The following is a 23,489-nucleotide window of genomic DNA, read 5'->3' as shown; positions in this document are numbered from 1 at the left end:
GTTCGGATTTGTCACCCGGCGTGCAGCGAGCCGATCCACGCGCTAGGTCAAGATGCTGCTTATTTCAGAACCGCACAAGCCCGGGTGCCAGCTGCTTTCCCACAGAGCTGGCACACCTAAGGATTTTCCGTGCCACTCTTTATGCAATGCCTTATCGGTCCCTTTACGTGTTTGTACCATCCCCTAGCCTCCGATCGCTTACGTCAGTGGCATACTGCTGACGGGACAGAGTCATTCCGTGCGTCCTCAGAGGGGAAGGGTCCCTCGTTGGGATGGGGTCTCCCAGCCTAGGGGTGTGATTTTTACTGTTGGAGTGGGACTAGTTCACGGACAGCTGGCGTTAGAATACTCCGGATCTTTGGTTTTCAGCCAACTGTTCACATCGTGTTGATTCGTGGCATATTTGAGGGAACATCAGGACGTTTCCCTCCAGAATGTCAACAGAACGGTCTTCCGGCTCAGCAGTTCCTCGGTTAATCATCCTTCAGACATCTCCAAGGCCTGGGTCATCCTGCCCTGTCCTCAAAGTACGAGCCTTATCTCTTTGGCACTAAACCAGAGCTAACCGTACGCCGGTATCACCCCGGGCCCCTCTTCCTGGACCCGCGGGAAGCGGTGCCGCGAGGGCGATGGCCCCTGGCCCGGGCTCCTCCGGCTGCAGGTCTGGCCGCCGGCCGAGCCGGGCCTGTGCGGGGAAGCCGGGCACCTCTGGCTCCTGCGACGGCGGGCGCGGGGTGCCAGGGCCGCTCCCCCCGCCGAGCCGCTCCCGCCAGAGGGACCCAGCGCAGGGCCCGGCCCGAGCAGTGGCTGGGGCTCTGGCACGGGGAGCGGGGCGTCCTCCCCGGTTCTGCGCCTCGTTCCCGTGCGGTACGGGCGGCGTCCATCGCGGCTGCCGGCAGCGACCGCGGTGTGCGGGACGCGCTTCCCCGGGAGCCGAGAACACGCGGGGCTCGCCTGGGGGGCCCGGGCAGGGCCCTCTGCGTGGGACGGGGCTGGGGGCGGGCGGCGCCCTGCGGGGGGGGCTCCCGGCTTCGGCCGGGCCCGCAGCACAGGGCCCGGGGCAACCGGGGCCCAGGCTGCTCCCGGGCCGGGCACCGCAAGCCCCAGCGCCGTGCCCCGGCGGGACCCGGGAGCGCGGGCACGGGGGCGGGGCCGCGGGGAGCCGGCGGGACGGGGCCTGGAGGCACGGGGGCGTGTCCACGCGGATAGTGGGCGTGGCCATGCAGATCAGGGGGCGTGTCCATGCAGATCAGGGGGCGTGCCCAGGCAGATCAGGGGGCGTGTCCATGCAGATCAGGAAGCGTGCCCCGTGCAGATCAGGGGGCGTGTCCATGCAGATCAGGGGGCGTGTCCATGCAGATCAGGGGGCGTGCCCATGCAGATCGGCGCCGCGCGGCACACCGGGACAAAACCCACACCACACGGCGCCGCGCGTGGCCCCGCGTGGGCGCGCGGCGGGCGCGGGACGTGGGCGCCGCTCGGGGCCGGGCGGGGCGGGGCGGGCGCGTCCGCGGCGGGCGTTGCGGGGCGCGTGTCCGTGTGGTGGGTGTGCGTGCGCGCGCGTGGGGCCGCGGCGTCGGGGAGCTGGAGGCATACTTACCTGGCAGGGGAGACACCATGATCAGGCAGGTGGTTTTCCCAGGGCGAGGCTCATCCCCTGCACTCCGGGTGTGCTGACCCCTGCGATTTCCCCAAATGCGGGAAACTCGACTGCATAATTTGTGGTAGTGGGGGACTGCGTTCGCGCTCTCCCCTGGTTCTAAGGTGCCAAAGACAGAGCTGTGCTGGGGGCGTTTCCGTTCCTTTGGGGGGCTCTGGCAGCGCCTGGGGGTCGCTCCCGGCCGCGGTTGGGCTCGTGCCCCGCGTGGGCTGCCCGGAGCCTGCCCGTGACGGGCCGCGGCCGCGGGGGTCGGGGTCCCGCTCCGCCCGGTCCCGCTGCACCGGCAGAGGCGCCGCTCGCTCGCTCGCACGGCCCGGAAGGCGGCCAGCCGGGCACAGAGGGCAACGATCGGCGCCAGCACCGAACGGCAGCGTGAGCGGAGCACCAGCTCACGACGAGCTCCCGATTTACCTGCTGGGAAAGGAGCGGGCGTGGGGCGTAGGGGAAGGTCCGCCAGGAGCCGCCTCCCCTCGCTGTGGGCCTGCGCCCACCGCCAGCCGCCCACACGCCGACGGCCCCCTGGTGCGGGGCTGCCCCGACGCCGGCTGCCTGGGGAGACGAGGTCTGAGCCGGTGCAGCTCCGCGGGGCAAGAACGTTCTGGGGAAAGAAACCCTTCCGGAGGGGCAGGAGGCAGAATTTGTGCGCCGTGGTATTCGGAAAGGGGCCTTAAAGAATCAGTCAACGGTACCTGTCAAGCTGCGGTAGAGAACTAACTTCTCCTTTTTTTGTTAGCTTTTTTTTTTCCCTTGATGATTTCACTTTTCATTCCTGTGACGGCTTGATTAACTCTGGATCCCAGAAGGATCCTGGGTGTTCCTCTGCCGGTGCATCACAAACTGGGGCGGGAGGCAGCCACGGACCCTGCTGGGCCCCGCAGGGCAGGAGCAGTGGAGGAAGTGTGCTTTTACTCTGCTGGGTTTTACGCGTGGTTTTACCCAGCTGGGCAGCCGAGCTCCACCTCAGCCGCTCTCTCGCTCCCCCTCCTCAAAGCGGAGAAAATACGATGCAAAGGGCTCGAGAGGTGAGATAAGGATGGGGAGATCACTCAACAGTTATCACGGGTAAAACAGACTCAGCAAAGGGAGATTAATAAAAGTTATTACCTATTACTGAGATGGAGCTGTGAGAAACAACAACAAAAAAGAAAGACACCTTCCCCTCAAGCAGCGCAGGGCGAGGGGGGCTGCGGTCAGTCCCTGACGCTTCGTCCCCGCCGCTCCTCCTCGGTCCCTCTCTGCCCCTGCTCCCCGCGGGGTCCCTCCCACGGGATGCCGTCCTTCCCCAGCTGAGCCTGCGGGGGCTGCCCACAGGCAGCAGCTCCTCAAGAACTGCTCCCACACGGCTCCGTCCCACGGGGTCCATCCCCCAGGAGCAAACTGCTCCAGCACGGGGCCCCCACGGGTGGGCGGCAGCTCCCCCCAGACCCCTGCTCCTGCGTGGGCTCCTCTCCGCGGGCTGCAGCTCCGGCCCGCCGGGGGCCCTCTCTCCGTGGGCCGCAGCCTCCTGCAGGCCCCATCCGCCCACGGCTGCCTCCTCGCGGCCTACCGACGGCCTCAGCCCGGCTCCGGCCCTCGGCGCGACCAACCCCGGAGACCTAACGGGAGTCCCGACCACGCACCTGTCTTTGGCACCTTAGAACCAGGGGAGAGCGCGAACGCAGTCCCCCACTACCACAAATTATGCAGTCGAGTTTCCCGCATTTGGGGAAATCGCAGGGGTCAGCACACCCGGAGTGCAGGGGATGAGCCTCGCCCTGGGAAAACCACCTGCCTGATCATGGTGTCTCCCCTGCCAGGTAAGTATGCCTCCCGCTCCCCGACGCCGCGGCCCCACGCGCGCGCACGCACACCCACCACACGGACACGCGCCCCGCAACGCCCGCCGCGGACGCGCCCGCCCCGCCCCGCCCGGCCCCGAGCGGCGCCCACGTCCCGCGCCCGCCGCGCGCCCACGCGGGGCCACGCGCGGCGCCGTGTGGTGTGGGTTTTGTCCCGGTGTGCCGCGCGGCGCCGATCTGCATGGACACGCCCCCTGATCTGCATGGGCACGCCCCCTTGCCTCCAGGCCCCGCCCCTCAGCGCCCCGGCCGCCGTCCCCGCCGCAGAGGCGCAGCGGGAGGGGGGAGCTCCTTGGGCTCGGGCCCGGCCCGGGATGGCGGCGGCTGCGGCCGGGCGGTGCCGCACAGCCGTGGGGCGGGGAGCACGGGGCGGCGTGGGGCGGGACGCGGCGGGGCTGGGGCCGGGGCCCGGCTTCCGGAGCCGCGGCCGAGCCGCGCTCGGTGATGGGAGGCGGGCAGTAATTGCATTCTGCCTTTGCTTCCGCACGGCCTGTCCTGGTTTTTGTTCTTTTTCTTCAGCTAAACCGCCCCTGACGGGGAGCTCATCAGCAGCTGTTCACAGAATCACGGAATTGTAGGGGTTGGAAGGGACCCCAAGAGACCATCGGGTCCAACCCCCCTGCCAAAGCAGTTCCCTAGAGCAGGCTGCCCAGGCAGGCGTCCAGACGGGCCTTGAATATCTGCAGAGAAGGAGACCCCACAGCCTCCCTGGGCAGCCTGTCCCAGCGCTCCGTCACCCTCACCGGGAAGAAGTTCTTTCGCATGTTGGTGCGGAACTGCCTGGGCTCCATTTTGTGGCCATTGCCCCTTGTCCTGTCCCCACAAACCACTGAAAGGAGGTTGGCCAAATCCCTCTGTCTCCCACACTTCAGGTATTTATACACATTGGTGAGATCCCCTCTTGGTCTTCTCTTCTCAAGGCTGAATATACCCAGGTCTCTCAGCATTTCCTCACAGAGGAGATGTTCCAGGCCCCGTATCGTCTTTGTGGCCCTCCGCTGGACTCTTTCCAGGAGACCCCCTGTCTTTTCTGTACTGGGAAGCCCAGAACTGGACACAGTACTCCAGGTGAGGCCTGACCAGGGCAGAATAGAGGGGGAGGATCACCTCCCTTGACCTGTTGGCCATGCTCCTTTCAATGCACGCCAGGATCCCATGGGCCTTCTTGGCCACGAGGGCACACTGCTGGGTCATGGCCAACCTGTCGTCCACCAGGACCCCCAGGTCCTTCTCCGCAGAGCTCCTCTCCAGCAGGTCGTCCCCCAGCCAGTTCATGTCTCTAAGCAAAGCGTGCAGGTCTTCACCAAGGCCACTCCGTGCTGCACAGGGCTGGGGGCAGCCTGGGCTGGGGGAAGGCGTCGCTGCCCGCGTCAGGGGGCTGGGGCTGGGTGGTCTCTGAGGCCCCTTCCAACCCCGCTCTGTGATCCTCTGATCCCTGGGTTCTCGCTCAACCTGTGAGATTTTTTCCGTCACGTTCTCCCCCCCGTTCTCCTGAGGAGGGGGACCAAGCGGGCAGAATTCAGGTGGCCATCGGCGAGGAACCGCCATGCCTGCGCCCGTCCCATGTTTATGGCAGAGACACCCAAAGCAGCTCGCCGTGCACCCAAAGTGAGCTGCTCTGCGTGAGCCTCTGCGAGAGTGTCCCTGCAGGCTCTCGTGCAGGCAGACCGGGCTGCCCCCGGCTCCGTGACGGGGCCGTCGGTGACAAGCCCTTCCCGCCCGCCACGGGCCCACTCCCGGTAGCAGCCGGGCACAGGTGGTGCCGGTAACCCCTCGCTCGGTGCCTTCCACAGCGTCCTGCTGGAGGAGCTGGCTGCTCGGGGCCTGCACGGGCGTACGCTTCTCTGGTAACAAACCGGCCGCGTGGCCGAGCCCAAAGAGTCGTGGCGAGTGGAGGTAAATCCAGCTGGAGGCCGGTCACTGGTGGAGTCCCCCAGGGCTCAGCGCTGGGGGCAGTTCTCTTCAGTGTCTTCATCAATGGTCTGGACGAGGGGATCGAGTGCACCCTCGGTAAGTTTGCAGACGACACCAAGTTAGGCACAAATGTTAATCTGTTTGAGGGTAGGAGAGCTCTGCAGAGGGATCTGGATAAGTTGGGGCCAACTGCATGAAGTTCAACAGGGCCAAGTGCCGGGCCCTGCACGTGGGGCACAACAACCCCCTGCAACGCTGCAGAAGAGCGACTGGAAAGTTGCCGGTGGAAAGAGAACTGGTGGTACTGGTTGATAGCTGGCTGAACAGGAGCCGGCAGCGTGCCCAGGTGGCCAAGAAGGCCAACGGCATCCTGGCCTGTATCAGGAACAGTGCAGCCAGCAGGAGCAGGGAGGTGATCGTCCCCCCGTGCTCTGCTCTGGTGAGGCCGCACCTCGAGTGCTGCGCTCAGCTTTGGGCCCCTCACTACCAGAAGGACATCGAGGCCCCAGAGCGTGCCCAGAGCAGGGCTACAAAGCTGGTGAGGGGCCTGGGACACAAGTCCTGTGAGGAGCGGCTGAGGGAACGGGGGTTGCAGAAGAAGAGGCTCGGGGGGACCTTACTGCACTTTACCTTATAGGAGGCTGAAGCAAGGTGGGGATCGGGCTCTTCTCCCAAGCACCAAGTGACGAGACGAGGGGAAACGGCCTCAAGTTGCACCAGGAGATGTTTAGGACAGAAATTAGGAGACACTGCTTTACTGAGGGGGCTGTGCGGCGCTGGACCGGGCTGCCCAGGGCAGGGGTTGAGTCGCCATCCCTGGAGGTCTGCAGGAAACGTGTCGGTGTGGAACTGGTTTAGTGGGGGGCTCGTCACCGCTGGGCTGAGGGCTGGGCCAGCCGGTCCTAGGGGGCTTCTCCAGCCCGAACGGCTGGGACTGCTGTGGGAAAAATCTCAACGACTTTCTTCAGACAGGACCTTCTGTGGAGCTATTTCATTCGCGATTGCAATGGCGGGCGTCCTGCAAGCAGGAGCGCGCAGTAGCAGTTTGTCCCAACCTTACGTCCCCTATTGCCCGACACCTGGCTTCTCCCGTTTCCTCACCGGCTGCGTGCTGCAGGTTCACAGCCTACCCGACGCCCTTCTATACCGTACACGTACAATTTGGTTTGACCGACCATTAATTTCTCCTGTTCCTTTTTTTCCTTCTTCTCTCGTGACCAGAGGGCCCGCGACCTTTGCGTTTCCCGATGTCGCGCTGCTCACCGTTTTGCTTTGCCGTCCCCCTTATTTCGGGACAGCGGGGCCTTCCCCCCACCCGCTTAACACGCTCCCCACCGCCGTGCCGCACGACCCCTTCTGGCCAGGCGAGGTCGGCGGAGCTCCCCCCGCACAAGCTCCTTCCGCGCCAAACCCGCCGCTCCGTGCCTCTCGCTGCGCGCCTGCGGGCGCTGCTGCGGGCCGGTGCTCGCAAGACGCGGCTCTGGGGCTCGCGGGCGCCCCGCAGGGGCTCGTGCTCCGGCCGTGCCGCCTCCGGGACCTCACGCCCGCTTTCCCGGTCGCGGCCCGGCGCCGGCGGGGGGCACGGGCCGGTACCGCGGGCACCGACCCGGGGCAGCCCCGGGAGGGGCGGGGGCGGGGCCGGGAGGGGCCGGGCGGGGGCACCGCGGGGAGCGAGCGGGGAAGGGCGGGGCCGCGCCGGGCGCGCGGCTGGGGGCGGGGCGAGGGCTGCGGGGGCGGGGCCCCAGGAACGGCCAGAGCGGGTGGGGGGCGGGGCCAGGAGGCACGGGGGGCGTGTCCATGCAGATCAGGGGGCGTGTCCATGCAGATCAGGAAGCGTGCCCCGTGCAGATCAGGGGGCGTGCCCAGGCAGATCAGGGGGCGTGCCCATGCATATCAGGGGGGCGTGCCCATGCAGATCGGCGCCGCGCGGCACACCGGGACAAAACCCACACCACACGGCGCCGCGCGTGGCCCCGCGTGGGCGCGCGGCGGGCGCGGGACGTGGGCGCCGCTCGGGGCCGGGCGGGGCGGGGCGGGCGCGTCCGCGGCGGGCGTTGCGGGGCGCGTGTCCGTGTGGTGGGTGTGCGTGCGCGCGCGTGGGGCCGCGGCGTCGGGGAGCGGGAGGCATACTTACCTGGCAGGGGAGACACCATGATCAGGCAGGTGGTTTTCCCAGGGCGAGGCTCATCCCCTGCACTCCGGGTGTGCTGACCCCTGCGATTTCCCCAAATGCGGGAAACTCGACTGCATAATTTGTGGTAGTGGGGGACTGCGTTCGCGCTCGCCAAAGACAGAGCTGGGCGGAAGGCATTGGCTGTCTGGGCGGAGATTTTCCACGAGCGGCTCTCTCAGGGCTGTGGGAGAACCCCGGGACCTGGAGCTGCTTCCGGGGGGGGGGCGCTGCAGCCGCCGCAGAGGATCCCGCAGGCCCCCGACGACCCGCAGCGCCCCCGCCCCGCTGCCCCGTGCCCGCCGCCTCGCTGGGGGACCGAGCACGAGCGGGGGGTGCCGGGGCGCGGAGGTTGTGCGGGAGGAGCTGAGCGGGCGCCTCTGCTGCTCTCGGGGTCTCTCACTAAGTGCGAGGGCAGCACCGTGCCTTCCTCTGTCGGGTTTGTGCGGCAAGGCTACCAGCGAGGGGTTGCAGGGGTGGCCTTTGTGAGAAGAATCAAGAAGCTGCCCCGTGGTAGATAAGGGCCAGTTTGAGCCAGCTCTGTACCCGCCACTGGCTGGAGCCAAGCTGATAAGCAACGTCGTTTGTTCTTCCAACAGAGCAGAGTTAAGAAAGGGGAAGAAAAAAAAAAACAAAACGAAAAAAAAATGCTGTGCAACGGCAGCTGGGAGAGAGGAGTGAGAGCCAGCCCTGCAGCCCCCAGGTCAGTGCAGCAGGAGGCAGGAGGTGCTCCAGGCTCACAGCAGCAGTTCCCCTGCGGCCTGGGGAGAGGCCCCTGGTGGAGCAGGCTGTCCCCCTGCAGCCCACGGGTCCCACACGGAGCAGATCTCCACGCTGCAGCCCGTGGAGGAGCCCCCGGTGGAGCAGGTGGATGTGGCCTGGAGGAGGCTGCGGCCTGTGGAGAGCCCCCGCAGGAGCAGGCCCCGGGCCGGAGCTGCAGCCCGTGGAGAGGAGCCCACGCAGGAGCAGGGGCCTGGGGGGAGCTGCCGCCCGTGGGGGACCCGTGCTGGAGCAGTTTGCTCCTGGGGGATGGACCCGTGTGGGAGCAGTTCTTGAGGAGCTGCTGCCTGTGGGCAGCCCCCGCAGGCTCAGCTCGGGAAGGACGGCATCCCGTGGGAGGGACCCCGCGGGGAGCAGGGGCAGAGAGGGACCGAGGAGGAGCGGCGGGGACGAAGCGTCAGGGACTGACCGCAGCCCCCCTCGCCCTGCGCTGCTTGAGGGGAAGGTGTCTTTCTTTTTTGTTGTTGTTTCTCACAGCTCCATCTCAGTAATAGGTAATAACTTTTATTAATCTCCCTTTGCTGAGTCTGTTTTACCCGTGATAACTGTTGAGTGATCTCCCCATCCTTATCTCACCTCTCGAGCCCTTTGCATCGTATTTTCTCCGCTTTGAGGAGGGGGAGCGAGAGAGCGGCTGAGGTGGAGCTCGGCTGCCCAGCTGGGTAAAACCACGCGTAAAACCCAGCAGAGTAAAAGCACACTTCCTCCACTGCTCCTGCCCTGCGGGGCCCAGCAGGGTCCGTGGCTGCCTCCCGCCCCAGTTTGTGATGCACCGGCAGAGGAACACCCAGGATCCTTCTGGGATCCAGGATTAATCAAGCTGTCACTCACAGGAACTATAAGATAAGTGAAATTCTATGTGAGAGAGCAATTAGAATGTACCCAGCTCCACCCGGGGGAAGGTGAAGAAAAAGTGGAGAGCTTGTGGGTGAGAATTAAGGGGCGGGCTGGTATGGGTTACACTGCTGTGGGGGTGTACTGCAGCTCACCAGATCAGGAGGAGGTCGATGAGGCCTTCTACAAGCAGCTGGAAGTAGCCTCACGATCCTGGATGATGGTTCTCACGGGGGACTTCTTTAATTATCCCGACATCTGCTGGGTAAGCAACTCGGCCAGGCACACGCAGTCCAAACAGTTCCTAGAATGCATTGAAGATAATTTTCTGATGCAGGTGGTGGAGGAGCCGACGATGTGGGGGGTGCTTCTGGACCTTATTCTTACCAACAGGGATGGGCTTGTTAGGGATGTGAAGGTTGGGGGTAGCTTGGGATTCAGTGACCATGAGATGGTGGAGTTGAAGGTCTGGAGTGGAAGGAAGTAAGGCAAAAAGTAGGATTGCTAACCTGGACTTTTGGAGTGCCAGCTTTGACCTCTTCCAGGACCTACTTGGGGGTATCTCATGAGCTAGATCCCTAGAAGGTATGGGTGCTTGTGAGAGCTGGGCAACATTCAAACAGTACTTCTTCCAAGCTCAGGATCGGTGTCTCCTGAAGAGTAGGAAATCAGAGAAAGGGGGCAGGAAACCTGCGTGGATGAGCAAGGAGCTCATCAACAAGATCAAAAGGAAGAGCAAGGTCTATGAAATGTGGAAAAAGGGCCTGTCCTCTTGGGAGGAGTATAGGAGTGTTGTGAGGGCCTGCAGGGACACGATGAAGGAGGCTAAAGCCCACCTGGAGATGAAGCTGGCAAAGGAGATAAAGGATAATAAGATTTTTTTTTCTTTAAGTATGTAAACAGTAAAAGGAAGACTAGGGATAATGTGGGTCCCCTGCTGAATGAGGGGGGTGTCCTGGTAACGGGGGACGCTGAGAAGGCAGCGATACTGAATGCCTTCTTTGCTTCGGTCTTTGCTTCAAAGACTCCCTCCCCCCCCCGGTACCCCTGGACCCTGGAGGGAGTAGAAAGAGTCTGGGAAGTGGAGATCTCCCCCCTGATTGATGAGGGAGTGGTTCGGGAGCATCTCAGTGGGCTCAGTGCACACAAGTCCATGGGTCCTGATGGGATGCATCCACGTGTGCTGAGGGAGTTAGCAGAGGTGATCGCCGAACCGCTCTCTATCATCTTTGAAAGGTCCTGGAGAACAGGAGAGGTGCCTGAGGACTGGAGGATAGCCAATGTCACTCCGGTCTCCAAGAAGGGCAAGGAGGAGGATCCGGGCAACTACAGGCCAGTCAGTCTCACCTCCGTCCCCGGAAAGGCGTTGGAACAGCTTGTTCTGGATGCCATCTCCAAGCAATTGGAAGAGAAGAAGGTTGTGAGGAGTAGTCAGCATGGATTCACCAAGGGGAAGTCGTGCTCGACCAACCTCGTAGCCTTCCATGATGGCATCACCAGCTGGGTAGATGGGGCAAGAGCAGTGGATGTCATCTACCTTGACTTTAGCAAGGCTTTTGATACTGTCTCCCATGACATCCTGCTAGCGAAGCTGAGAAAGCGTGGGATAGAGGAGTGGACAGTTAGGTGGGTTGAGAACTGGCTGAGCTCAGAGGGTGGCCAACAGGTCAAGGGAGGTGATCCTCCCCCTCTATTCTGCCCTGGTCAGGCCTTACCTGGAGTACTGTGTCCAGTTGTGGGCTTTCTGGTACAAAAAAGACAGAAATCTTCAGGAAAGAGTCCAGCGGAGGGCCACGAAGATGATACGGGGCCTGGAGCATCTCCTCTGTGAGGAAATGCTGAGAGACCTGGGTCTGTTCAGCCTGGAGAAGAGAAGACCAAGAGGGGATATTACCAATGTGTATAAATACCCGAGGTGTGGGAGGCAGAGGGATTTGGCCAACCTCCTTTCAGTGGTTTGTGGGGACAGGACCAGGGGCAATGGCCACAAAATGGAGCCCAGGCAGTTCCGCACCAACATGCGAAAGAACTTCTTCCCGGTGAGGGTGACGGAGCGCTGGGACAGGCTGCCCAGGGAGGCTGTGGGGTCTCCTTCTCTGCAGATATTCAAGGCCCGTCTGGACGCCTGCCTGGGCAGCCTGCTCTAGGGAACTGCTTTGGCAGGGGGGTTGGACCCGATGGTCTCTTGGGGTCCCTTCCAACCCCTACAATTCCGTGATGGGTGACGGAGCTCTGGACCTTCCCCTACGCCCCACGCCCGCTCCTTTCCCAGCAGGTAAATCGGGAGCTCGTCGTGAGCTGGTGCTCCGCTCACGCTGCCGTTCGGTGCTGGCGCCGATCGTTGCCCTCTGTGCCCGGCTGGCCGCCTTCCGGGCCGTGCGAGCGAGCGAGCGGCGCCTCTGCCGGTGCAGCGGGACCGGGCGGAGCGGGACCCCGACCCCCGCGGCCGCGGCCCGTCACGGGCAGGCTCCGGGCAGCCCACGCGGGGCACGAGCCCAACCGCGGCCGGGAGCGACCCCCAGGCGCTGCCAGAGCCCCCCAAAGGAACGGAAACGCCCCCCGCCCAGCTCTGTCTTTGGCACCGCAGAACCAGGGGAGAGCGCGAACGCAGTCCCCCACTACCACAAATTATGCAGTCGAGTTTCCCGCATTTGGGGAAATCGCAGGGGTCAGCACACCCGGAGTGCAGGGGATGAGCCTCGCCCTGGGAAAACCACCTGCCTGATCATGGTGTCTCCCCTGCCAGGTAAGTATGCCTCCCGCTCCCCGACGCCGCGGCCCCACGCGCGCGCACGCACACCCACCACACGGACACGCGCCCCGCAACGCCCGCCGCGGACGCGCCCGCCCCGCCCCGCCCGGCCCCGCCCGGCGCCCACGTCCCGCGCCCGCCGCGCGCCCACGCGGGGCCACGCGCGGCGCCGTGTGGTGTGGGTTTTGTCCCGGTGTGCCGCGCGGCGCCGATCTGCATGGACACGCCCCCTGATCTGCATAGATACGCCCCTCTGATCTGCATGGACACGCCCCCTGATCTGCCTGGGCACGCCCCCTGATCTGCATGGGCACGCCCCCCCGATCTGCACGGACACGCCCTCCTTGCGTCAGAGCCCCACCTCCTGTTGGCCCCGCCCTCCCTGGCCCCTCCCTCTATGGGCGTGTCCCCCCGCGGGGCGTTTCCCTCCCGGGGGCGGGGCGGTGACGCGTCCCGGAGGGGCGGGGCGGAGACGTGGCAGCCGGCGCGCGCCGCACGTGTGCTTGGCGGCAGCCAACGAGCGCGCGCCGTGCCCCGCCCCGCCCCTCGGCGCCGCGGCTCCGGGTCCGGCGGCGATGGCGGCGGCGGGCGGCGGGCGCTGGGAGGTGGTGCGCAGGGGGCGCCGCCCCGCGGGGGGCTCCGGCGGCCGCCGCGCCGCGGGGGAGGCCAACGCCGGGCGGGTGCCGGCCCTGGCCCGTGAGTGCGGGGCGGTTGCGGGGCCGGGCCGGGGGGCGCGGGGCCGGGGGTACCGGGCCGGCGGCGGGATCCCGGCGCTCTCTCACCGTCCCCGCGTTCCCCCCGCAGCTCCCGCGGGCGCGGCCGGCGGCGGCTCCGAGCCGGTCCCGGAGAAGGCGGCGAAGAGGCCGGGCCGGGAGGCGGCGGCTGAGCAGGCGGCGCGGCGGCAGCACGGCGGGAGGAGCGGCAGGAAGGCGGCGGTCGACGGCGGCCCCAAGCCCGGCCGGTTCCGGTCGCTGGAGGAAGCGCTGAGAGCCGTGAGTGCCCCCCCCCCCCCCCCCGCCCTCACAGCCCCGGAGCGGTGCCGGGAGCACGGCGCCCATCCCGGCCCCGAACCCGGGATCGCTGCCCCGGGAGGTGCCGGGGGTGGGAGCGCCCCGGGGACGCTTCCCGAGGGGTGCCGCGCCTGGCCGCGGGCTGGGGGTGCTGGGGCTGGGGGTGCTGGGGCTGGGGGTGCTGGGGCTGGGGGTGCTGGGGCTGGGGGTGCTGGGGCTGGGGGTGCTGGGGCTGGGGGTGCTGGGGCTGCGGCTGCCCCCGAGGCCTCCCCGCCCCCGGTGCCGCTCACCGAGGGCCGCGCGGTCGGGGCGGCCGGGTGGGAATTTCTGGTTCGTGCCCGCGCCCCCACCCCGCCTGCGAGCACCGCGGGGCGGCGGCGCTGCCCCTGCCCTGCCCCTGCCCTGCCCGCCGGGGCGCTCCCCGCCCGCCCCCCCGCGGCTGGCGGCAGTGGGTCTGCCCGTCCCGGCCCGCCCGGCCCCGTCCCGGCCCCCCGGCGCCTGGGCCCGGGGCGGCTGCTGCAGGGCAGCCCCGGAACGCCTCGCGCCTGGGCCTCGGGCTCCTGCGGCCGCTGGGCTCCCAGCTCCCGGCCTTATCCCGGAGCCCGCGCCCCGCTCGTGCTGCGGGGCCGGGAGCTGCCTCTGCCGCTCGTGCTCAGCGCGAGCCCCGGTCCCCGTACAGCCGCTGCGCGCGGGCACGCGTCGGAGCTGAGCCAACGCGTGCCGCTGCTGTCACCGCTCCTCACGGAGAGCAGCCCGGGGCTGGAAGCCTCCAGCGCTGCTCTGCACGGCTCGGCGGCGCCGGGTGCCGCTGTGGGAGCGCTGCCCGGTCAGCTCTGCTGCTGGTTACCTTTATTTTTTTGACACAGCAGCAGCTATTTTTTCTTACTCTCTTCTTCAAAATAGTTGCTTAAAGAAGCACGCAACAAAAGGCTTTCCAGCTCAGATTTAGCGGTGCCTGCTGAGTGCAGCTGACAAATGTCAGACTCGGTGCAAAATGTCGAGCGGCCGCTGAAGTCTTGCTGCACCCCCTAAGCTCCTCGAGGTTTGGGTAGACGGAGGCTGGCTGAGTGCAGCAGCAGGCAATGGGCACGTTCTGTGGCCGGTAACGCGGCAGGAGGAAGGCGAGGAACGCGCTGCTCGTGGCCGTGGGCCGTTGGCTGATGCAGCCCAGGCCCTGCGGCTGTGGAGCCGGTGGGCGCCCAGGGGCAGCAAGGGGAACGCGGCCCGGCTGTGAGGACAGGCAGGGCTTCCTTCCCCCGGTGAGCCGCCTTGCGCGGCCCGTGCGAGCACCGCTTCCAACCTGCTTTTTGTTGTTCCTCGGTAGCCTTTGTTAGCGTTAAGAAGTAAGGGGTGAGGCTGGTGGTCTCAGGGCAGGGAGGGCAGCGCCTCGGCCCCGCGCTCCCTGGTGCGCCAAAACCAGCTCCTCTCTCCCCGTGCTCGGGTCTGCGTGTCTCAGGGGACCTCTGTCGTCCGCAGCTCGACGTGGCGGACCTGCAGAAGGAGCTGGACAAGAGCCAGAGCATGTTCCCCGAGAACCCCTCCGTCTGGGTGAAGGACCTGGCCGGCTACCTCAACTACAAGCTGCAGGCGCCCAAGAGTGACCCCACGCTCAGCCAGCACGCCCACGGTCAGTGGCACCCGCCCGCTGCGGCTGGTGGCACCGCGGTGACACGGGGCGGGGGCGGCTGGGGGGCACTGCCTGCTCCGTGCCTCTGCTCGTGCTGCAGGAACCGCTGGGGCTCCCACTTTGCAGCGCGTGTGTTGTACGGGCTCTTAAAGAGTAAAGGTTAAAGGACAGCTGGCATCAGGGACGGGTTTTAGAAGCATCAGGGTGGACAGGACCAAAGCAGTCACTGGAAATCTAAAGGAAAAATCTGTTTTCATCTGAGATGGACGGGGCCGAGCCTGTCCCAGAGTCTGGGCTCATTCGCTGCCAGTTGAGATGTTTGGGGCTTCCTTTGCTTGCTTTTTCCCTCCCACAACTGCCTTTAGTAGATGCTTAGGTAACACAAGACCGTGTTGTTAATCTGACATACTTTATAGGGTTTGTGTTTGGTTGATTTTTGTGATATCTTTATAATTTGACTCTGACTGCCAAGAACACTGAAGTCATCTATTTAGCTGGCAAATCAGAAACTTTCTCTAGGCATCCCTTCAGCATAGGGACCCCCAGGCTGTGCCTAGGGGTGCTGCGTTGAGCAGTCTGCTCGCTGGTACCCACCCGTCCCTAACGGAGCCGTTCTGGTCGGGTCTCCCTTCGTGCAGCGTCTCCTGCCCTGCCTGTGCTTGGGAGCACGCATTGCTGGGGGTGACAACGGGAGGGAGAGCGCGGTTCCCTTTTCAGAAGCTGTGTGTACCCCGTGGCACCGACGTTTAACAGAGGGCACTTAGCGCTGAGTTAGGAGCACGCGCTGTGGGATAACTGCGAGAAGCACTCGTGGGCCTCGAGGCGCTGCCCTGCGCCTGCTGGCAGGGTTCGCACCGTGGCTGCGCCAGCGCTCGCTGAATTTCTCCTTGCTCTGTGTTGCCTTCAGATTACCCGTACTGTCTTGTGAACAAAGAGCTGAGGAATATCATCAAATCCCTGCTGGGAAAGTCTTCCAGCGTGCTGGAGCTCTTCTTCGACCACTGCATCTACACCATGCTGCAGGAGCTGGACAAGACCCCAGGTGGGAGGTTTCTGACCACGAGAACGCTTTCACTGCTCGCTGCGGGTGCCAAGAGCAGAGTTCCTCCACGCGGGGCGAGACAGGCAGCTTGTCTGTGTGCCCTGTGTTGGGCCGGGCTCGTCGGCACAGCTGCAGCAGGAGCCCCGTGGGGCCGTTATGGAGAACTTGGTGCCAGCGCCTCTCGGAGGGCAGCCGGGAGCCGCGTCCCCTGCGTGGCACTGGCCCGCTGCTTCCAGCGGCACCGGGGCTGGGCACACTGCGTGCCGGCTGCTTCTCCACCACGAGCACTGCCGGGTGGCACTGGCACGGAGTAGCTGCGAGCAGGTGCTCGAGGCGCTGCTTTGCTCCGGGACTCGTGGCCGCGTCCCATTCCCTCAGGCTCTCCGCTGTCCCGCGGGGCCGTGGCGGTGCCTGCTCTGGGTGCCGAGGGCTCGGCCAGGTGCTGCAGCCCCGTGCTCCTGCCCCAGTCCTGGGGCAGGTTCATCGGCACCCCGGCGGCGCTCTGGGAGTGGGGCAGGGCCGCGGGGGCCCCACCTGAGGAGCATCGTGCGGGGCGAGAAGCTCCAACGGGTGCCTGCGCGTGGCTGTGTCTGAGCGCATCCCTCTCTGCTCTTCCAGGGGAGTCCCTGCACGGGTACAGGATCTGCATCCAGGCGGTGCTGCTGGACAGGCCCAAAATTGCCACCGCGAACCTGGGCAAGGTGAGCAGGGTGTGTGTGTTGGTGCTGGGCTACAGCCGGAGCAGCGCCCGGCCCCTCTGCCCGCACGGAGATCCCGCCCGCACCCGCAGTGCCCGTGCGTGTTTCTGGGCCCGGCAGCGAGTAATTAACGGGCACCCGTTGCAGGTGCCCTGGGAGCTCCCCACATTGCCCTGCGCACGGAGCTCCCGTGCTTGGCGCACTCACAGCGCGCGCAGGAGCCCGCCCCGTGCTCCCCCCACCGCGCTGGCCTCCAAGGGTCTGACCCCTGCTTGTGCTCCACGCGCAGCCACCCCCAGCGGGGAGCGGGCTGCGCCTGCTGGGCTCTGCGCAGCCATCGTGGGGCAGGAACGAGAGGTTTTGGTGTCCCTCTCCTTCCAAGCGGGTGGGTGCTGGGTGCTGGAGGCTCTGCCACCACCAGCCCGTGCCACTTCTGCGGCTCCCCAGGCTGTGGCAGCCACGAGCCCGCTGGCGCCGCGGTCATCTGGTGGTGGCCTCCCCGTGGAGGTGCCGCGGCTCAGAGCCGCCCGCTGAGCGCCGCGGTGAGGCGGACAGAGGGACGTCCCACTGAGCGGCGGCCCCTTGCTCCCCGCAGTACCTGGAGCTGCTGCGGTCCCACCAGAACAGGCCAGCCAAGTGCCTGACCATCCTGTGGGCGCTGGGGCAAGCCGGCTTCGCCGACCTCGCTGAAGGCCTGAGAGGTGAGTGCGGGGAGCCCGCGCGTCCAGAGCTGTGGCGTGCAGCAGCGCCGGGACGGGGGCATGGCCCTGGCCAGGGTCCCGGGGCAGCTGCAGGCAGCGCGTGGGCGACGGCTCGAGGTCAGGGTGCCTGGACGTGCCGCGGGCAGCCGCCGCGGTGACGGCACGCTGATGCTGGTGGGACGCAGCGCGGCGCCCCCAGCACTGCGCAGTTTGCTGTCTGGGATCGCTCCCATTAACCGCTCGTTAAGCCTTGTGCCTGCCCCCGTTTCTTAACCATATATGTTAAACATTAGCTGCCGCCGCAGCAGCGGGAGGGCTGCGTGCTGGAGTGTGTTTATAGATGTGTAAATACACGGAGCTATACGATGTCACCACTCTAAACACTGAGAAGTGGCTTATTGCTGCGCGGCCGTGGGAGCTCGGCCAGCAGCCCGTTTGTCCCAGAGGATTACGCTCTGCTCTCGTGCTAAGCACTGGAGCAAGGACAGGCACTGCCGCCGGGCCCTCTCCAGCGGGACCGTCCCCCTGCGAGGCGCTGCTGCTCCCAGGGGCCTGTCCGCGGTCACGAGCCGGGTGTTCAGCGCGGGGCCGCGGCCCTGCCCCGGGTTTAAATGGAGCTGCAGCGCTGGGGCTCCGGTCCTCCTCCGTGGTTGAGGAGCCGGGTGCCGGTGGGAGCAGCCTGCCCGTGCCTAGCACCTGGGGATGCTGCGGGAGACCTCGTCCCCGCGTGCCTGACGGCCTCTCTCTTCCGCAGTGTGGCTCGGAGTTATGCTCCCGGTGCTCGGGATCAAGGCGCTCTCCCCGTACGCTGTTGCCTACCTGGACCGTCTGCTGACGTGAGTTACGCCTCGGCTTTGTCTTGGCAAGGGCAGAGCCCGCCCAGGCGGCTGGCCCTGGCACCTTCGTGTCTGCGCCGTGCTCGTGTGTCTGTGCACGTGCTGAGTGTGAGAAGCAGCGCGGTGAGAAGCACAAGAGGTCCGCACCGGGGACCTCCCGGCACCGGGTGGCCGTGAGCTGCCCGTCCCTGCGGGAGCAGCGCCGTGCCGTAGTGCTGGCAGCGCGGCCGTGCCGTGGGTCGGGGGGACGGGGCCGTGCCGGGAGCAGGGCTCGTGTCCTGAGCCCCCGCAGCCTTGTCCGGCACGGGCACCCCGAGGTCTCCGGCCACAGAGAGGCGCAGCGGAGCCACGGCCAGACCCTCCTGCAGGGCAGGAGGTGCAGCAGTTCCTCCCGGTCTTTCTGAACCGCTGCTGGAGCAGTTCTCTATAACCTGACCACGTTTCTCTTCTCCGACCGAGCTGCATTTACCGGCTGCGCCTGCTGCAGCCTTGTCCAGTTATCCATAGTCTCAGGGGGTGTGTGGGGGGGAAATAACAGGGCGCGTAAGACCTTTGTGTCTAAGGCCAGCAGCGAGTACAAACACCTCCCTGCTTTCTGGGCACTGAAAGTGAAGCCCACAAAACCATTTTTCCCAAGTACTTTGCCAGCGAGTCTGTGGCTGGGGGGAGCCCCGCTGTTAGCGGGGTGCAGCGGGAAGCTGAAAGCCCCCCCCCGGCCACAGGGACAGGGCAGGGGCTGCACTGTCCCCGGGGAGCCACCTCCCTCCCTCCCGTGGCTGCGCCGGGCCATGGGAAGGCAATTTTGGCAGCTGGGCAGCGCCTGCCTGCTGGAGCTGCGTTCCCAGTGAGACGCGAACCAGCCCGGCTGGGGGAGGACGGGGGGGACGGAGCTGCCGGTGCGGCACGGCTCGCACCCACGGCAGCGCTCCCCAACGCCTTGCAGGATGCACCCAAACCTTACCAAAGGCTTCGGTATGATCGGACCCAAGGACTTCTTCCCCCTCCTGGACTTCGCCTTCATGCCCAACAACTCGCTGCCGCCCAGGTAGGGCTGCGCCGCCCCGGGGGCACGCGGCGGTGTGCGGGGCTCTGCGGTGTGGGTCAGCGCCCCCGCCCCCTTGCTCAGCTGTTCTGCGGGGGCTTTGTGGGGCTGTGGGGGGCACACGGTGTTTGTGGGGGACACACGGTGTCCCCAGGGGAGGCAGGGGCTTGGGCAGCAGCACTCAGAGCAAGTGTGGTGGGGAAATGCCAGCGGGATCAGGACAGGAGGCTGCAGCAGAGGGATGCAGCGCTCGGGCTGTCCTCGCCCGACCTTCTGTGCCTCAGCAGCACTCAGCAGGCGCTTCGTGTGCTCCTGGGGCTGTTCAGTGAACCAAAAGCAGAACGGGGCGAGACGGGAACGCTGCACTGTTGTTCCTCGTGCTCCCCGGCCTCCTTACGTGCACACAGCTGTCGGATCGCTGTGGGCTGCGGAGCCTCACAAGCTGGTTACCCTGGTGTGGGCTGCAGGGCCCTCCAGGGCACACGTGGCAGGGCCCGTGGTGGGGACGGGGACGGTGTCCGCAGGCTGTGCCTCTCCCCCAGCCTGCAGGAGCAGCTGCGGCGGCTCTACCCGCGCCTGAAGGTGCTGGCGCTGGGCGCGAGGCCGGAGGCGACGCTGCACACCTACTTCCCCTCCTTCCTGTCCCGCGCCACGCCGAGCTGCCCGCCCGCCATGCGCAAGGAGGTGAGCGGGGCGGGGGGCGCGGGGCGCGGGGGCTGCGATGCCGCCCCCCGAGGTCCGGCTGGATGCGGGTGCTCGGGCGCGGCGCGTCCCGCGGGCAGCATGAGGGCAGCTGGGTGCCGTGCTCCTTCCAGCTCCTCACCTCCATGAGCCAGTGTCTGAGCGTGGACCCGCTGAGCTTCAGCGTCTGGAGGCAGCTCTACACCAAGCACCTCTCCCAGTCCAGGTGGGTGCCTGCGGCGGGCAGTGCTGCCGCCCGCTGAGCGGGGTCAAAGCCTCCTCGCACCCACTTCGGGCTGGCTGCTGGCTTCCCGTGTGCAGGGATGCTCGTGCACGACGCTGGCCTGCCTCAGGAAGCCAGTGGCGAGCCGGGCAGTCCCAGCCAGGAGCCGGTTGCCCACTGCCCAGCCTGCCGAGCCTGCCGTGTGGGAGCAGCGGGGCTCTCGGCACAGCCACGCGGGGCTCCTGGGGCGCCTTTCCTGCATTGCCCTGCTCCAGGCATGGGGCCGAGCGGAGCGCAGGCTGTGAGGCACGGCCACCGTGACCACTGGCCCTTCTCCGGGGCCACCATGCCCCTGCAGGCCGGTCTCCCTGGTGGCTTTCTGCTCCGGCCGCTCAGCCATCGGCTCTGCGGGCCGTGCACCCCGCTGTCTGCTGCGCCCCGGCCGTCCGGCCCTGCCTTGGCAGCGTCTGGGGGCGCGCCGTGCTGCTCCTCGGGGCGCTGACCCAGCCCGCGTTTCCTCCCACCCTGTAGCTTGCTCCTGAACCACCTGCTGGAGTCCTGGGACAACGGCAGCAGGAAGGTAAGAGCGGGCTGCTGGGGGTGGTCCCGTGCCCCTGCCGGGGTCCCGCCAGGACGGGCTGCGGGCACCGGGTGCTCGGTGCCGCATCGCCCCTCCGCAGCGCAGCTCCTGCCCCCCAGGCGCGGCAGTCCCTGCAGGAGACGGTTCGCTCGTTCAAGGTGACGAACGAGGAGCTGGCAGCGCGGGGGCCCGGCAGCGAGCAGGACGTGGCGGCGTGCGATGCCGCCTGCAAGGTGAGCGCGGGGCTCGGCTGCTCCGTGCCGGGCAGGGGCTGGCTGCTCCCTACCGCTGGTGCTCGCGGGGCTGAGCTGCTGCTGTCCCGAGAGCGCCCAGGGGACATGGGGACAGGCGGGGCTGGTCCCTGCGGCGCTGGTCCCTGCCCCTGCCAGCTGCTGTGACAGCGAAAAGCACCCGCAAGCAAAGCTCTGTGCCGGGGGTGGGCGCAAAGTGGGGTGAGGAGGCGGCAGAGGAAAACACGGGGCCGAAGTCATGAAGTGGAGGAGCCCAAAGCTCATCCGTCAGCCTGGGGACCGCCTGGGCTTCCCCATGGAGGGCGTCCTCTGCTGCCGGAGCCGCCGGGCTCGGGAGCAGCGGGGTGACGGGGTCCGTGCTGCTGCTCCCCCAGGTGCTGCTGCAGAAGATGAAGGGCGGCGGCTTCCCCTGGTCCCGGCTGCTCCTCATCGGCCTGGTCTTTGCCGTCGGCTTCCTCATGCACGACGTCCGGACGCACGGCTCGCTGCAGGGTACGGCCCGCACCGCCTCGCGCAGGGCTCTGCGGGGAAGGACGTGACCCCCGCCCCGAAGCAGCGGTCCCCTGTTCCCATCACCACGCACGCCCCGCTCTGAGCCAGGCCCCCACGGCCTCGCCTACGTCCCGAGCCCGTGCTGCTGCCTCCTGCTGTCAGCCCGTGTCCCGGGGGCACATGGCCGGGCTGGGCGAGAAGCCCTCGGCAGGCGGTGCAGGCGACACGTCTCCGGCCCTGCCTGCCGCCTCCCGGCCTCTTTTCCCTGGGGCTGCCTTAGCCTGGGTTCCTCTGGGCCCAGGAGCTCCTGTGCCCCTTTGTCAGCTCTGGGCACGTCCTGAGATCGAAGTTCGAGCTGTGTGTCCCAGGGAAACCTCCTGGGGACTGTCGGGGGGCAGCCCCCGGCAGCTTTTGAGCCCTGCAGGGCAGCTTCCCGAAGCCTGCAGCCCCGCGGACGCGCTGCTCAGGGGGCGCTCCCTTCTCTTGCAGCCTCCACTTCTGCTCGTGTGCTCCGCTCCTCCGGCATCCTGTCTGCCTCGCAGCAAGCCTGGCACAAGGCATCCCACTACTCCCTGGAGGGGTACAGGTCAGTGGCACTCAGGTCAAGCAGCAGTGCGTGCGTCTGAGGGGGTGTGAAGTTGCTAATGCAGCACCAGGTGATTTCTGTAGGGAGCCCTTTTTGCTTGGGAAGCGTTCCCCAGGTGCTCCTGGAAGTGCTTTTCAGCTCAGCTCTTGAGTTCTCCCGTTCCCTTGGCTGTGGCAGCGGTCTCCAGGTACACGCGTGCTCCCGTGGCCTTGCTGTTGGTGCCGGCGCAGCCGGCGCTGCCTCAGCCTCCGCTCTCCCGCAGGTGGCTGGAGAGCACCCTGCCCGCCTGCTGCTCCCGGGGGGCGGCCGCCCTGCAGCCCGCCCTGCAGCTGCTCTGGGCAAAGACGGCCGAGCTGGCGCTGCGCGTCTCCGAGCTCTGCTCCTCGCACCTCTCCTGGGCCCGGGACCACCTGCCCTGGCTCCTTGAATGGGTGAGGACGGGAGCCGACGGGGAGCACCGCGGGGCTGCGCTCGTGCTGGCTGGGGGCACCGCGGGAGGAGGGCACGGGGACGGGGTCCCCAGCGAGGGGACGGGGTCCTGCGAGGTGCTGGGTGGGAAGAGAGCAGCGGGTGCGGACGCCCACGTCCCACACCTCCCCAGTTAGCCCGGTCCTCAGCCCAGCAGCAGCGGGTCTGAGCGGGGAGAAGCCCCAGAGACATTCATTCCCCTGGGAGCTGGGTAGCAGGGAGGCGGCGTCAGCACCCGCACGGAGCCAGCAGCACAGACGTGTCCCCGGGCGTGTTGCGCGCGGTGCAACCCGGGGAGCGTGGGGCGGGCAGGGCGATGCCAGAGAGCACGGGCACGCGCCCTGCGGCCGGGGCAGCCCCTGGCGGTGCGCGCGTGGGTCGGGAGCGAGCTCCGTGCCCCGGTGCTGCCGGGGGCCCGCCGCAGCTCTCCAACCCCGGCCCCCTCCCGGCCCCCCAGCTCCAGTCCCGGGTGCCCGAGGCCGTCCTGCACTTCGCCGAGTGCGTCCGGGAGCTGCTGCTCTTCCTGCTGCGGAGCTGCCTGCTGCCGCTGCTGGAGCACGGCGCCGCCGCCCTGCAGCGGGGCTGGGAGCGCTGCCGGGACGCCTGCCAGTGAGTACCGCGGGGAGAAGTCCCTCCCGGGGGGGGCGGTGGGGTCGGCGCGGGGGTCCCGCAGCGAGCTGGGCCCCGAGGGAGGCGGGTGCTGGTGCCCATGCCCAGAGCCTGCGGGTGGCGGGGCTGGGGCAGTGCCGCGGGGGTCCCCCGGCTGGCTGCGTGCCGGCGTCGCCCCCATTTAACTGCACCTCCCCGTGTGCCCCCTGCCCCTGGGTGCTGCCCTCAGGGGAGCCGGGCGGGGGCTTCGCTGCCCGTGTCTGCCCCCCGTAACCCCTTCCCCTCCCTCCTGCAGCGGCGAGGTGTCGTGGGACTGCCTGAGAGCACACCTGACGAGCTTCACCTACTCCTCGTGGGTCTACCTGCAGAACACGACCCTAGCCGTCACAAACTGGGCCTCGGCCATGATCTCTGGACACTGAGCTGCTGCCCGAGGCCTGGGGACGTGCTGGAGCCGCCTGGGGGGCTGCGGCCCCCGGCAGCATGGCGGTGTCCCTGGGGCTCTCGGGCCGCACGGCACCGCGGGGGCCTTGTCGCGGGGCTGCTCTCGCCCTGTGATTCGGTTTCGGGCCCCCCGACCCCTTCCCTGTCCCTGGGTCTCACCGGGGTGAGCACGGCCCGGGGGGGGCAATGAACCACGCTGGGTCCTCCTGCTGCCTCCTGTCACGTCTGTCCCGCACGGGGACCGGGGGCTG

General features: G+C 67.2%; 1 protein-coding gene and 1 long non-coding RNA gene across 8 annotated transcripts; one reads left to right on the top strand and one right to left on the bottom strand.

The window, feature by feature from the left end:
* Positions 1-8,615: 8,615 nt before the first annotated feature.
* Positions 8,616-11,974, bottom strand: LOC308192095. Of its 4 annotated transcripts, none has more exons than XR_013948545.1 (5): positions 10,912-11,974; positions 9,749-10,787; positions 9,584-9,664; positions 9,352-9,500; positions 8,616-9,198 (listed from the first exon to the last, which is right to left on the bottom strand). It is a non-coding gene; the product is annotated as an uncharacterized lncRNA (long non-coding RNA). The 4 variants fall into 4 exon arrangements; XR_013948547.1 differs by lacking the exon at positions 9,584-9,664 and having other exon boundaries at positions 9,706-10,787; positions 10,912-11,058; positions 11,140-11,974; XR_013948544.1 differs by lacking the exon at positions 9,584-9,664 and having other exon boundaries at positions 9,706-10,787.
* Positions 11,975-12,330: 356 nt separating this feature from the next.
* Positions 12,331-23,444, top strand: TMEM214 (transmembrane protein 214). 4 transcript variants are annotated; one of them, XM_080584284.1, is made up of 17 exons: positions 12,331-12,553; positions 12,753-12,940; positions 14,435-14,585; positions 15,493-15,627; positions 16,246-16,328; positions 16,921-17,026; positions 17,781-17,862; positions 18,806-18,907; positions 19,447-19,588; positions 19,720-19,811; positions 20,340-20,388; positions 20,508-20,621; positions 21,014-21,131; positions 21,621-21,717; positions 21,980-22,148; positions 22,643-22,794; positions 23,090-23,444. In XM_080584284.1, exons 1-17 carry the CDS (start codon positions 12,346-12,348, stop codon positions 23,214-23,216), a joined length of 2,115 nt encoding a protein of 704 aa, XP_080440410.1. In that variant the 5' UTR covers positions 12,331-12,345; the 3' UTR covers positions 23,217-23,444. The 4 variants fall into 4 exon arrangements, with proteins under 4 accessions (XP_080440410.1, XP_080440409.1, XP_080440412.1 ...); XM_080584283.1 differs by having other exon boundaries at positions 12,331-12,556; XM_080584285.1 differs by having other exon boundaries at positions 12,490-12,644.
* Positions 23,445-23,489: the final 45 nt, after the last annotated feature.

Source organism: Anser brachyrhynchus (genome assembly GCF_964034855.1).
Source record: "Anser brachyrhynchus genome assembly, chromosome: 3".
Lineage (NCBI taxonomy): Eukaryota > Metazoa > Chordata > Aves > Anseriformes > Anatidae > Anser > Anser brachyrhynchus.
Note: the sequence above shows the minus strand (reverse complement) of the source record. Positions and strands in the feature narration are given on the sequence as shown.